This window comes from Trachurus japonicus, chromosome 2 (assembly GCF_045865225.1).
Source record: "Trachurus japonicus isolate A0001 chromosome 2, Traja_1.0".
In the NCBI taxonomy this organism is placed as follows: Eukaryota; Metazoa; Chordata; class Actinopteri; order Carangiformes; family Carangidae; genus Trachurus; species Trachurus japonicus.
Window position 1 is genome coordinate 4,580,826 of NC_140908.1, and position 15,340 is coordinate 4,596,165.

Consider the following 15,340-nt stretch of genomic DNA (forward strand, 5'->3'; position numbering starts at 1 on the left):
GTGGCAGATGGGACATCAGTGTGGTCACTTTAATTAGCGACTTACAAGCCAGTGAAAGAAAAAAAACAACAAGATAACTCGGTCACCAGGCTACCGACAAGTGTCTTCCCCTGGACCTTTGCCCCGCATGCGTCTGCTGTTTTCCGGTTATTGGCTTACAGGTCGCATGCGCGCAGCTTCACATGCGTGCGCGCTCCCTGACGACGAGCATCGGCCTCTCCTCCCGGCGAGACCTCCATCCATATCTCCCGATTGATTTAGGCTCGTTATTTGTTGCCGCATTAGGGGAATAGAAACCTCAGTTCATCAATGTGTCTTCCCAGATAACACCAGCAAATCATGTTAAGTGGACGTCCAATCTTTTTAAATAGACTGGAATCTGTTTGACCCTCAGGCAACAATTGATTTGCGTATTGCTAATTAATTGAGGTTGTGCTCGGAATCGGGAAGATGGGAGTGAAATCAGGGCTGAAAACGGGGCGTATCAATCGGAATGATAAAAGCCAGCCAGCAATGTTATAGCTAAGATATCAAACATTATGCAAATGAGCGCTTTAAATGGATTTTTTCCCCAAACTCTGCCAAAAATAGAGTCAGATTTAGCTAAACGCCTTTCTTTGCGGAGCTCGCTCGCTTTTTATGATTTGTCGCACCGGCAGACAAGAAGTGTTGTGTGATGAAACGAGACAAAAAAGGTAATGAGATGCTTGTTAGAGTTGCACTTTACAGTATCACACAGTATCACACACACGAGAACAAACAGGCGTATCCACGGCGAAGCAGGAAAGATCAGACGGCTGCTCCTGGAGCCAGACACACTCTGGGGATTCTCAGCTTCTTACAGCCTTTGTTTGTGTGTGTGTGTGTGTGTTTGTGCCCAGTAACTCTTACTTACACTTTTTTTGGCAAGGCTTGTATGTAAGGCAGAAATCTCCTAAAAGTGGAACAGCAAGCTTTTCTCTTCTGCTTTCACCTACACAAAAAAAAAAAAAAAATCAAAAAGCTCAATTTGCCTGTTTTCACGGCTGAGATCAGAAAGTCTACATTCCTCAAGTGACTGACTGACCACACACACCCTCCCCCCACCAGTTGGGCTCTTAGCTGGGTGTGGGTCACATGCCCGGCCCCCTCCTGACTTGGGTCAACCCCCCCCCCCCACCCCGAAGGCTTCACCACCACTAGCGAGGCCTGCCGTCATTAAACTGCTGCGGATTAGTGGGAGACTCCAGCCTCCTCGGCCCAAAGCCCCCCATATGGGCAAGACATTTAAAAGGAGAAGGATGGAGGGATGGATGGATGCGTGGGGAGGAGGGGTCGCCAGGAGCAACACTTCATGAATGAAATAACGCAGAGTGCATTTGGATAACGAACCCACAAGGAAGATCCCCGCCCCTTCCCACTCAGGACAGGATGACCTCAGGATGATGAAGATGAGGGAGGCAGTTTCCAGGTAACCACCAGAAGTGCAAGTGCGCTTTGACTTTGACTCAAGACCAAACCGGACCGACTTTTCTCCCGCCTTTCGCTGCGTTTTCGCTGTTTGCTCGGTCTCGCTCGGCTGTGTTTTGTTTTGCTTTCCATGCTCATCCTCTTAAAGACTTTATTGTAGTGGTTCCTCCGCCCGTGGTGGAGATTAGACGCTTCTAGAAAGGGAAAAGGAGAGGCCTTTTGTTGATTGCTGTTTCCCAGTCTGCTCACACGCTCCGGTATCTTGGTCCCATACTTCCTTATCCTCCGACTTGTTGTTTGCTATTTTTTGTTCTCCCCTTAAACCGGTTTTCCTTGGATGTAAATATCACCTGGCCTCTGTATCACCGCAGTCATTGTCACCCAGAACACACGTCGTCATGCTCATCTGCACAACCGCAGGGGCGTTTCCATGCCGACCCAGCAGTCCGCTTGACTTTGAGTCATGGCCGCCTGGAAGGGCCCTCTTCGTGGCAGGACGTGGGAGACTTACGGCTGGACTAACAACAACAACAGCCGCCGACGACTGCCGCCTGCAGATTTATGGCTCCGCAGCGTATTCTTTTCTGCACATTACTCAGAACATGTGTGTGTATACAACGCACGCATGTATGTGTGTGTGTGTGTGTGTGTGTGTGAGGCAGGATGATGTAAACAGGCAGGAATGGCAGCACTTTTCAAGTCTGGACGTGTTGTTTGGACAGTCACGCTCAGGTTGAGATCCTGCCACGGTCCACAGAGGAAAGTTTCAGAACTGGAGTTTGCATCCATGTGTGTGTGTGTGTGTGTGTGTGTGTGTGTGTATGCATTCATGTGCTACTCTCATTACCAGCGCGCTTACAGCTGGACCGGCAAACGGCTAATACACTCTGAGAGGGAAGCTGAGTGATTGCACTCTGTTTGCAGATCAATGCCCTCTCTTCTAATCATCCAAGCATCCAGCCACACCTGGCCCGAGTGTTTTAATTTGGCGGACCCCCGGCAGCTGCAGGGTTTTAGCCAGATGAATCAGGCCCCTGTTCAAGACGACACATCTGGGGTCATTAACAGGGGATGGAGGGGGGTCAGTCTTTTGAAGTCACTTCCTTGCTCCTGCTCGACGGGGACAAGGACTGTTAAATAGATAATAGGTGTCTGGACTATTTTGGGAGCACCTCGTATTTAGATTTATTGGTCCATTCCAGCCCTGCTCTTTAACTCCCAAATTTGAGCCTCAAATTACATCTGATTGGACTTAATTTGGCTTATTCTCCTCCATCACTGGCTTCAGTATCAATCATCCTTTTTTTTTTTCATCTTTTATTTTTCTCCAGAGCACACGATCCCCTCACTCTCCGAGCACCACGCTGAGCCGCCGTGTCAAAGTGCAGCCCGTTTACTTGCTTGTAACTCTGTCGGACAATCACAAACACACACACACACACACACACTCTACAACTCTGGCCTTGGATTAAACATGCCGGTTATGATGTTTAAAGGCGTTCTGAAAGAGGTCAGATTACAAGCTTTTCCGCGGAAGTAGGGCATCCGTCCACGCGTCACGAGAGCTCTCTCTCCGGCTCGTGATGCTGGTGCTTCACAGATTGTTGCCCGAAGCCAAACAGCATGTAATTCAAACTGACCTCATGGCCGCAGTATAGATTTGATTGTCTGGCAGCTGCTCTGCCTGACACATATACGCAGGAGCGGCTCTTATGTATGCTCCATGTGGTGCGTTTTACAAAGTAAATCTTGAATGATAACAGGACGTTTAAACCGAAAATATCTTCCACTCACTTCTGCTCACCACTCCGAGGTCCCTGTTGCCACCACAGGAGTGAAAGTTGAACCCTGTTTGCTGCAGTGAGCAATTATTTATCAGACATGGTCGGGGGTCCCAATTAGTCTTTTCTGTCTAAAGGGAACAGAGCAGATTTTGCTGCTTGTTTAAAACGCTTTGACACTCTATTCCTTCAACCTTTATTGCACCGAAGACAGAGACTGAAGCAGTGTCAGAGTAAAATCAAAGCATCATCCTCCCCCCCAGCTCTGTCTCCGTCCTGACCCGGCTCCTACTCGACCCCTCTCAGCTCCCAAATGGCCCATCTTAGCAGGAAATGCAGCTCCCGGTGTAAAGTAATGGACTCCAGGCTGTCATCGTGACTGAGGCTCCCCCACTGGGATGTCTTCCTCTTGTCTCCGTCTCACATGTGGGACGCACATGCCCCGGATCGCGTTTTTTTTTGCGGGGAGAGAGACGACTCCCGGTGACACGCTCTTGAGGATTCAATGGCTTCCTCATTGCTAACTGCTTCCTTTGGCCAGAGGTGAACGGCTCGTCGTGACTTTGCAACTCTAAATCCTTCCAAATGTAGCGTGGAAGAACCCAAATCTGGTTCCCGCCATAGGTCCTTTTTTAATTTACACCCCTTACAGAGCAGTCCTCAGTCACGGCCTCTCAGCTCTTGCTGCAGGGGTAATCATGTTTGGTGGTTTCAATGCATTTCTAACATATAGGTATAATATATAGGTATAAAAACAAAACCTAAGTATCTATATGAATCATTTAAGTGCCAAAGAATTCTTCTTTTCACAGCAGTTGGTCAACACATGAAGGAATGAAATATGACTGTTAGAAAATACTAAATGCTCCCCTCTTGATCTCTTTTTCTCCGGCATGTGTGTCTTGTTGATAAGGTTAAAAGGTCGCTGGCGAGAGTCAGCGGTCGCGAGGGTGAGGACCTTTGTAATGCTACCCCGTTGTAACATGCATGACTGATGTGCACGACTTTTACAGCTCCGGACCGTCCTCCAGGCTCCAAACCGGACCAAACCTCTCACCCAAAAGTGTCCAGTTAAGTTCCAGGGAGTTTGTTCCTCTCACTCATTTAGGTCACGACTAAGAAAAAGGGTCTCCTTGCATGTTTTCCCGCAAAACAGCTCTAAGAGGATAAGAGTGGCTTAGCGTGGGGTTAAGCCAGGCAATCACCCGGTGGGCGCACAAAAGTGATTTTCTGGAAAGGAGTCTGAGAAGAAGAATGGAATAATTTTGTGCCAAAATGGACAGTTTTGCTGAGGCGCACCGAGGTCCGATAAGGCGATTGTAGCCATCGATGCAGCAGTCACGCAAGGGCCCCCGATGGCCTCGATTCGGCAGCACAACCAGGTGATTGTTCTCCCTATCATTTCAGCAGCAATAGGATTTTCCAATTGTTCACCGGTCAAATCTGATTAAGGGGTCTCGGTCAACCTGAGCCCCTGACAGCGCTGATAAAGTGAGAGTGTGAGCAGAGACAGACGGAGAGAAGCCGAAACATCTCCACTTATTTCTGCTCTTTTTCTCTTCATTTAGGAGCTCAGAGCTTCTCCCTTGTTGAGAGGTTCGTTTTTTTTTGTTTCTTTTTCTGTGGCTGAAGCTTATACAAGTCATCAAGGGTGTTAGGATCTTATCCTTATTTTCAATTTGCCGTGGGAAAATCAGTGAATCATTGAAGGATTTTTTTATTTTTAATTCAGTTGGTACTACGCCGCTGCCAATGAACATCGGCAGCACAGACACCCAACCGTGCAGCAGCTCCCGCTCGGTCCGAGCTGCGAAAACACGCGGGCGGCCACTGGCAAGGAGATCGGTGACCAAAATAAACGTGCATCCAAAATCTGCGTTAATGAAAAGCGCCACACGCAGAGCAAGAACCGTCGAGAACAACAAGCTGGAAATGTGAGACGGCACGCGGGGGGGAGATCTCTGATCACACAGCGACTGTCCTGGCATTTGCACGGAAAGTGTTGATTTTAGTGAAGCCAAAAGCCTCTTAATCACCAACACGAGTGCATGCACACACAAACGTAGCCACACATGCACTCACTGGCCGGCAAAACAGGGGGGATCCTTGTCCTTGTCCTTAGGCGCGCTTCATCTCGACAAACCCATCCCTGATTCCCCCGTCTGATCCGAGACTAACGGCCTGCTTGCCTCTCAGCGGGGGGCCCTTCTCCTTTGGAGAGGGCTTAACATGGGACATATGGGAAAGTCTTTGCCTGCCAGATCACTGTCTTTGCACAGGGCCAGTGTGGGATAATGACACGCCGAAGACACGGCAAGTAGAAAATGAGAACAGAAGATCCGCTGTCAGGACCGGCTGGGTGACCCGGGCCGCAGGAGCCGACCGCGCCGTCGGCCGATTGAGCGAAAAGCACTCAGGCTTATGTGATGACTGCATGGCCTATTTTAGCCTAGAGACCCACATTTCAGCACTAGTGTCTGGGTCACATTATAGAGCTGTGAGAGCGGAGAGCACTCGGATGTCTCTGCATATGGAGCTCAGGGACGTCTGCACGGTTTTTCTGGCGCTTTTCAGGAAAAACGGCGGCGTTAAAAATGGAGAGAAAGTCAAGATGGGGTGAGTTTTTCAGCAAACATTGTTAGTTTGTTGAGTCTTTTCATAGTTTTCTGGTCTGTGAAGGAATTTATCATTGAAATCTCAAGAGCAGTTTCAGTGAAGAGGAATATATCCTTGGTTTTGATGTCACTGTGACTTCTGACGGTTAAATCATTAAGAAGAAGAGGACAGAGGAAGATTTCCATACGGTAACAGCATGTGACAACACGCAGCATTTCACCTTTTATTGTGTCCTGAATGATGATGCGCCGCTTTTGTTCACCTCTACGGTTCACTGCCATATCAAAGCCGGAGGCAGCATGTGTGTGTTCTCCGCATGTATGTGTGTGTGCATGTTTTCGCGACAAGGAGAGCGGAGTGATGGCCTGGAGATCATCAGACCTCTGATGAAAATTGATTGGACCCTTAATTGTATTTCCCGGACTGCTGACGAATGCAGGATTTGAAATTCAGGCCGCGCGGCGTGAGGGTCAGGAAAAGTCAGAATTTGCTTTCATCTCCACATACACCCCCTTCAAAACACACAAACACACGCACACACACACACATTTGCCCGTCCTTCCCTCTCTCCTTCCCTCTCAGATTGTTTTCAGTGGCTTGTTGGTGAGCTCTTTGAGATTAATCACACTCACACAGAGCAAGGCTGTTTTTCTATGTAAAGTAATGCTCCGTCATCTGAGTTATATTCCATCCATCATCCCCATTTAGCTCACTCGCTTTCACATGTAAATAGGTTTTAGGCAGCTGGATTTATGGTAATGACAAATGACACTGTTTGTTTTAACGGCTTGTTTGCTGGACGTTTCTCCTGCTCTCTGCTTTTTCTTTTTTTTCTTTTTTTTTACCTTAATGCACTTTCCTGTGCTTTTGAAACCACATTACCTCATATTTCTCTCTCTCTAATGACCTGTTAGTGACTTGATTGAAAATAAATGCGTCAAAAGTTGATGCAGTTTATAGTTGGTGCAAGATTTACAGTGATTACTCAGAGGTAACTGTCCAAGGCCATTCGGATTTGTGTTTTTGCACCTCATGATTTTCCCAATGAAAATAAGATAATAACAGCAGCTCGGGCAGAATCTCATATTCAGGGGGGAAAAAGCAAACTCCACAGCCGAGCTGAAAACGTTATATTCGCAGGCGTTTGTTGTTGTTGATGTTTTTTGAAAAGGCCTCAAAGATTGGCCAGTGGTCATACAGCAATGAAAGAGATTAAAGAGAGAGGTAAATACAGTTTTATATATATATTAAAAAAAAAGAAGTTAGAATGAATTTCACTGTGTTTCTGTCCAGGTTAAGTATAGCAGACCCCTCAGCACCAGTGAACTTCAAAGTCCTTCATTGCTGTGCTGCTGCCGTCGGCGCTCAGAAGTCTGTCCGGCCGAGATGCCACACGTCTGTGACAGGCGCGCTTTGAAATGGAAGCGATATGGAAAGCTAGGCAGCTCCGCGTGTCAGTTTAGAAACACAAAGGGTCTCTTTCAGGTGTGCAGGAATGCCACGGACCCCTCAAAAACAGGAGCACTCAAACCAGACCCCACCTTCCTCCTCCTCCTCCTCCTGCTGCCACGGCGCAGAGAAGAAGGCCAGCCGAGGCATCAAAGTGTTTCTTACCATAACTGTCACTTAGTAATGCGAGGGTCACCGAGGTCTCGCCAGTAACACAGAGCATGCTGGGAAGTTTGCCTGGAAGTTATACAAAAACAAAACGCTGATATCATTCATTTGATTTTCCATCGATTGCTTCGAGGGCTTATCTGGCACATGTTTTTATGCGAGCGGCATCAGAATAATTTGGAGTCCATCTGGTGGCTTGCCTAATGATATTTCCACCGTTTCTCATTTCAGGTTTAATTTTAAAACTCCCACGTTTACAAATTTATCCCGCATCTACCTCACTTCACTTGTGTTGCTGCATTTTCAGCAACGGGAGAGCAATTTGTGATGTTTCCAAACTGTCCCTCCAGGGCACAGAGCAACAGTGCACCATTAAAACTTTGAATGTTTAATATCTCCATATTTTCAAGGAGATATTTCAGTTTCTTTTAGTTAAGTCTCAAAGATCATAGTCTGCCTCTTCCCTCATCTTCCAGTCACCATCTGTATTGGATCAAGAAATAGATTCACAACTTAAGACTCTAAAATCTTTATTATTGTGCAGTGGACAGAATATTTTTTATCCAGATTACCAGTGGAGTGTCTGAGGATTGTGGAAATCCTTTTCAAAATCCTTATGGAAATACCCGTCTACGTGTCATGATAATACACAAGGGACAGAGTGGCTCTCACTGCAGGTGGTCACCTGCCCAAATCCCCCCCTTTCATCCAACAACTACCACTCCGAGTTGCCATGCTGCTCATGCCTGTCTGCTCGGTCCTTGACCTGGTGTCAGCATCTCCGGACTCCAAAGCTGTCTATAGGATGTGCTGATTAAGGGCAGCATTTAAAGCAGGAACTGGAGCAATCTGCCACCAGCTCTGCCCGCCTGCCCGCCTGCAGCCATGCCTGCCTCCCCGACTGTTCATTCAGCGGCTATACATGTAGCGGCCTGATTACAGGCGGCTTTATGGCTCAGCCGGGACAGATGGTGCGGCTAGCGCCGTGTGCTCATTCTCACCCGCTGCCAGAGCCAATCACCACCAGGAAATTATGATATAATAAAGCTTGTATGAAACATATGCACACCACAGTTTGGTATGAATATGCAGTACGACACTGAGAAATGTGTTGTGTATTGGAACCCCTATATTTTTGGGATTAGAGATATCGTATTATATTTTAAATAAAGTTTTTCATTTTACTGTTGAACAGAATCATTCCCTTTGTTATGGATTATAGTAATGGGATATAGAGAGTTAATAATTGAGCCTCAGAGATGCTGGTCAGGCAGATTTACAGAGCACAGAGCCAGGCTAGCTGTTTCCCCCTGTTTCCAGTCTTTATGCTAAACTAAGCTAACCGGCTGCAGGCCACAGCTCTTTATTGAGTGCACAGGCACGAGAGCAGAGTTGGCTTTCATCAAGTTAATGGCGCTAACTGCTCCTCAGTGTAATGCAGGACTTGCAGCAGTTGGTTAAACTCGTGCTTTATGTGATTCATGTGTTTTTGTATTGGACTGACAAGTAGCAGCAGGCCTCCTGTCACACACGAGTTGCGAGTCAAAGAGGTGACGGTCCTCACGAACTGTTTGTAACCAACCATTAGAGTCCACATCATGTGAGTCCTTTAGTTTAGCTTTGCTGTGAAGGAGTGTAGTTGAATTCAGATGTTTCCCACCTGACAGCGTCAAAGCTGCTGTTTTTTTTAACAATAGCCGGCTGTCGCTGCCCATCCACCGCTGCTCCTGAATGTCACTTTTATCTTATCATTTCCGTGTACATGATCCCAGCTGGCTCCCAGATCATCTCACAAAGCTTATCTGCTGCTGTGCTAGTCTTTTTTTTATTTATTTTTTATTTTTTATACAGAATCCAAAAGTGAATCCATGTAGGGTCGAAGTTCACCCTGTAGCTGGAGGGATAAAGATGGCATGTGGGTCTTATTCAGATGGAAATAGGCAGAGGCATTTTCACATGCGCTCTCTAGCACCTGTTTTGCATGCAGCTTGCAGCGTTAGCAGCACAAAATAGAAGCACAGATTGTTTTGAGCAGACCCCGGTCTTGAAGGTCAAGGTCATCCGCTCGGTGTTTGCTGCTGTGATTGCACTTAATTCAAGCCATCAGCAGACACACGCACGCTGCCGTGCGCGTACAAAACGCCCACAAAATCGTACACAGTAAGTTAGTTAAGTACTATGTTTGCACATTTTGTACTCGGTCGAGTCATTTTGGACTTGATGCTGTTCCCAACATGGTGAACTGAGCAGAAGTTGGGATTCAGTCCAGAAAAATACCACTCATCCATCTTGCGTCCCTGGCATAGATTCAGACCCATTCTCTTTTCATGTTCACTCTGGGCACCATTTGTGTGTGTGTTTGTGTGTGCATGCTTATGGAAAGTATAAAAAAAAACACAATTGAAGGAAGCAATGATCCGTTTCAAACAAACATTTCATAAAATAGCAAAACCGCCTGAAAACAGATCCCATTTCAGATGTTTACAGTGGTACCTTTGAGTCTGTGTATGGTTTTTGATGCTGCTGACGGCTCTGGATTCTCAGCATTTAAGATATTTAAAAGCTGCATCGCTCACAGAATGAATCACACTGACTCTTCTAAAGGGGATTTAATGGAAAAAAATGTTTGAATGTTGGCAATAGTGTTTCTCCACCTTGAGGAGCAGCATGCTCTACAGAAACCCAGACCACTTCAAGAGAGAATGCCCCATTTATTCACTCTAGCTTTCACTTCATTATCTGAATCTGAGGACCATCAGAAGGAGAATTTAAAATATTACAGTGTTATGCAAGCTAATGATGAGTGTTCATGGGGGTGTAGAAGGCAAAAATGCCAAATGTTAACACCAAAATATCTGCAAAAATCTAAAATCCACGTGTCACACTGTATTTTGATCCGATGTGTAACTCAACACGCTGACGTCTTCTGTGTGCAGGATGGAAGAGACGGTGCGGTCGCTGCTGCAGAACCAGGGCGTCCTGGAGCAGACTGCCGTGGACACAGTGGACATCATGAAGGCCTACAAGGTAAAACACCACGTCCAATCACAGACTCTTATTTATTCACCAGTTATCAGTTATGAAGAATATCCTGGTTTAAAGGGATAGTTCAACATTTTGGCAAACTGGCCCATTGCCATAATCCCTATAGTTTTAGGAGTAGGTTTGTTACCTTTAATTGTTGGTGCAAGCAGTTTTTAGAACGGCGGAGCAGAGCCGTGAGCTGCTCAGAGCTACGCTACGGAGGCTCATGGGATTTCTTGGTTTCCCTCATCAAATACACAATCCAACAACTCCAAAACGCTCTGGTGGACAAGTTGTGACCTGCATATTCACCACGCTATGAGATAATAACACAACGTTACCAGACAGAGTTGTTTTTGAGGTAAATTGATGCAAAAATGCTGATGCACGTTACCATCGGGGGCAGTTTCTAATCAAGCAGTCTCTGTATTTACCTCTAAAACAACTCTGTCTGCTAACGTTGTGTTATTATCTCATAGCGTGGTGAATGTGCAGGTCACAACTTGTCCATGAGGGCGTTTTGGAGTTGTTAGATTGTGTATTTGATGACCACAGTGTTGAATGAAGGCAGACTGAGCTAAGGTGATGGCGTTCACCACTCACTGTGTTACATAAGAGAAATAGCCGCTGGAACTAAGCAGAGGCAGTGAGGATAAGAAACATTGTGCACCTCTGAAGCACGGGGTCACACCTCACAGTTTGGAGCCCGACATGTTTACAGCGGTGTTGCAAAGCTGAAATGCCGCTGCCTCTGTGATGTTATCCACTCACCTGCCTGAGAGCAGTAACCATAGAGAGAGAGTGAGAGAGAGGTTGTTTTGCTTCAAACCTAATGTGCTGCCTTTATGTGATGTTTCTTTTTTTTTTCCTTAGAATAATGCCTCTTCAAGTATTTATCCAGCAGCTTTATGTCTCTCAAGGAGCATGAGATAACTACAGTGTCCTTAAAGCAGCCACCACTTTATTGTGTTTAACATCCAGCAGCTGAAACAAGAGCAGAATGCCTCCAGGGAACAGAGGGAAAGGGCAGCACTAGAACAGTGTGTGTGCAATACCAAGTGTCGTTATAATGACTACATACCTTCATCACCGTCAACAAAAGAGAGAAATACAAGCAAGAAAAAACAGTCTTGCATACAAATTGAATTAATGAACTTCTTTCTTATATCCAAGGTTGCATCCTTTATGATTTTCTCTATTACTAAACACTCTGTTAATTGTTCAGTCCGTAAAATGTCACTGCCTCCATGTCTGTAGGCTTTTGTTTTTGAAGCACTTGACTGGATGCACTGATTTAATATCTGACCATTAATTTCATGTGGATCGACTCGAGTATTATATAGTATCTTCTAATTCATCAGAATTAAATAGATTCACATCAAATAAAGCGTTCTAGTTTCTGCATTTTGTCTTGAGTGAAAGTTTCTGAAACTCTGATTTAAAATTACATTTAGTTAAATAATTGCAGGAGGACAGATGGTTTCAGTCTCTTGTCCTCCACATGGATGTACAGTTTTCACACATACATTGATGAGCAGTGAATGGACGTGTCGGGAGGCATACTGTACAGTAAACCTTGTGTTTATTCCCAGCTCCGTTCCTACGCAGCGAGGTGCTCCAGACACGCCTGTATTCTGTGTATTCAGCAGACCGACTCAATAACTTGAAAGGGCAGCGTGAGGGACAAGGTTCCCTCCCCTCTCCCACTCCAGACTCTCTCCGTGGAGATTATTACTGAGCCCTTTAACGCCGTCTGATGAGCAGCCTCTCAAAGCAAACCGCAGCCTTCACTGGCAAACAAAGGCAAACTAAGAAAACCGTGACTATAAAGTATTGCCTCAGAACAATTGTCTGATGGAATCAAGCAAGATTGAAAACCTAATATATGTTTAGAGGAGATTGGATCAAGCTGAAAACAAAGCGCTGTGAAGGACATGATTTCCCGTTCTTATTTGGAGAAAGAAAGAAGCAGCTTCTTCTCTGCAGCTTTTGGATTTATAAAAAGCAGAGCTGCAGCCATCCATCAGCGCCGCTCACCTGCACATTAACCATGGGTATCTGCAAGTTTGACAATTATCTTTCAGAGCTCAGGCAGCAGTGAAAGATGTAACGCACGCGCGCGGTGATAAATCACAGTCCAATCGGTGAATACCTGTGAAGAAAAGCAACAGTTGCTTCATTCAAACTCCAGCTCTGTAGGTGCGGCTCAATATTGTGCGACTGCGATTGTAAGTCCAGCTGGAAGAAATGACAGGTTTTAATATTTCTCTAATTGAAATTTAATGGATATTTAAGGGGATGAGCAATCACTTTAGTCCGGATAAATCTTTTACCGCACTTGTTTTAATTAAAACTTGCAGTTAATCTATTTAGAGCTGCGACTAATGGCTTTCTTCATCATCGATTTATCTCTCAGTTATTTTTTATGATGAATTGTCGAGGGTAGGGACCCCATGAGGAGGTCGTGAGATAAATCTGCGAGGTCACGAGATGATCAATTGGGCAAAGAATAAGATATTGTTCTGCTACTTAAGTTTAAATCTTATCTCTATGTGTTTTTTTTTTGTGTTTCCTGTTTGTTAGTCAAACGGTTCATGTTTTTTCAAGACCCCCAAGAGCAGAAAACCACTCAACTGCTGAGGACACACAGACAGGCCAAGATGCCTCCAGGCAGATACTGTTTCATTTCAACAACACCGGCCAAACTGGACTTTGAAATGCCATAAAAATATCATGAGCTCACAGATAAATATCTTCTTTTTCTTTGATCAACAGTTCAAAAAGCACATCTATAAATATACTGTATTAATTCAGCAACTAGTTATATCATGTGTAGTTGTTTATTTAATAAGATAGTGTGACTATCCTGTTGCCATGACCTTTTTTTCATGGTGGGTAGAAGCTCAGTGAGGAAGATCCCTCGCAAATAGATGAATCATCTCTCGAGTGTGGCAGAGAGATCGCCGTCTTTTCTTGTTGCAGTTCGGTGCTGTAGCCAGAACCAGCCTAATTAGAAGCCAGTTATTACCAGTATTAATTATGGCAGATGCCAGATAGCCAAAAAAACAACAAAAAAAACCACAAGAGACAGAGTGATATCTGGCAAAGAGACTGAGAGAGAGGGCAAAGAGTGAGGCTGAGGATCCCTGTAACACAGACAAGAGGAGAGCCCCAAGGTCGCTGCCACTCTTCGGAAAACAAGTGAAACATGATTAGGGATTAGGGGATGTTTTGGAGCTCTGTTGTCGAAGCTGCCTCCCTGTTGTCCCATCTGCCCATCTGATCCTCTCCCCTTCTCCCTTCTCCCTTCTCCCTTTTCCACGTCTTCCACTTTCTCCTTCCCTCTAATTTCTGCCTTTCACGGCTCCTCACCCATTTTTCATTTAGCCTGGAAACATTTGTCATACCTCTCTTTTGAACGCTTTCTTCCCATCTGCTCAGGTTTTCTCATGCCAAATTTCTCCTTCCTTTTCTTCTGCTAGTTGTGTTTTTTCTTTTCTTTCCTCCCTCTAACCTCGTCTGGTTGTCTGTGTTTGTCAGGATAAACTCTCAGAGGAAGTGCAGAAGCGGCACGACGACGGCCCCGAAGAGAACGGCTCCCTGCCGGTGTCTCGAGTGGAGCTGGACCCGGAGCTTCTGCTGCTGAACGCTGATCCTGACGCCGGCCAAGCAGAAGAAGACAAAGACAAAACCAAGCTCCTTCTGGAGCGCCTGAAGGCCCTGGAGGTAACCACTTCACCACCACCGCTCTCGTCTTTCTTTTCCTTTCTCTCCACCTCTACCTTCCTCCTGCTTGCTCCGTCTTCATTCCCTCATCCTTCTTTCCCTTTGCATCCACACTTTCCAGCCACCCCTGGCTATATCCTTTGTGGCCGAGCCCGTCTGCCAGTTGTCAGAGTCCTTGCTCGGCTGTGTGTCTGAAAGCATGACAGCTCATCAAATTCTCCAGTCCTGTTCATTTGGAGAGCACAGTCATCCTGAGAGAGCCACTGCAGGGGCCCGCGGCTCCGCTCCAGCTTCCGTTTGTTTTCCTCTGCGCTCGGGGATTTAAGCTGCACTCCACCACCAGCCTCCAGCAGCAGCCGAGGCGGGAGCGCAGCCACACTTATCTACGCTGATTGTTTTTTTTTTTTCTCACTCAAGCCACTGGACACACACCTCTCAGATCTCTTTAATTAAAGGACTTAATTAAATCTGGCCTCCAGTCCTACTCACTCCTTCCTACATGGCTCCATGTAGCTTCTTCTTTTTCTTCATCAGTATTGGACACGTTACTTTGAAAAAGTAATCAGTTTATTTATTATGTTACTTTTTTTTAAATAAAATGCTTATGTCAAATTACTTAGACTTGCCCCCCTAACCTCCTGTTTATCTGGAACTGACCAACTCACTCAGTATTCCTCCGCATAGGCAGTTAGTTCCAGATAAATGGCTTTTTTCCTACTAGTTGATGGACGGAAAAAAGTGTATATAAAATACACTTAAATGGGTGTATTTTATATTGTGACAGGACTTCTTGAGTCAAGTAACCATAACACTATAGCACTATAAGCACTATAATGGGGGAAACAGTAACTTTTTGGATTGGTTGTTACTTAAAAAAAAGTAGCACTGTTAGTAATGCCGTTATTCCCATCACTGTTCTTCATGAAGGCCTGTAACAAACAGTTTCTGCATCTCAGAATTAGCACTGCATTAATTCAAACTGTTTGCAAGCTTTCTGTGCATAAACACATAAAGAAAGAAAGAATAAAGAACAGGAGAAAACACACCCTAATCACAGTAAAGTGGCAGATAATTGCCTGTTGCTCCTCAGCTGTAAGTTATCTTCGCAGCCTGGCAGGAAGTATGGT

The 15,340-nt window shown here is 45.6% G+C and overlaps 1 protein-coding gene across 7 annotated transcripts in view; it reads left to right on the plus strand.

The window, feature by feature from the left end:
• LOC146990645 (nck-associated protein 5-like) overlaps window positions 1–15,340 on the plus strand; it is a 120,639-nt gene that overhangs the window by 75,350 nt on the left and 29,949 nt on the right. For all 7 annotated transcript variants that reach the window (XM_085796551.1, XM_085796561.1, XM_085796604.1 and 4 more), the window contains 2 exons: window positions 10,400–10,490; window positions 14,028–14,213. In XM_085796551.1, coding sequence (XP_085652677.1) covers window positions 10,400–10,490; window positions 14,028–14,213 — 277 coding nt within the window. The remainder of the gene's footprint in view (window positions 1–10,399; window positions 10,491–14,027; window positions 14,214–15,340) is intronic.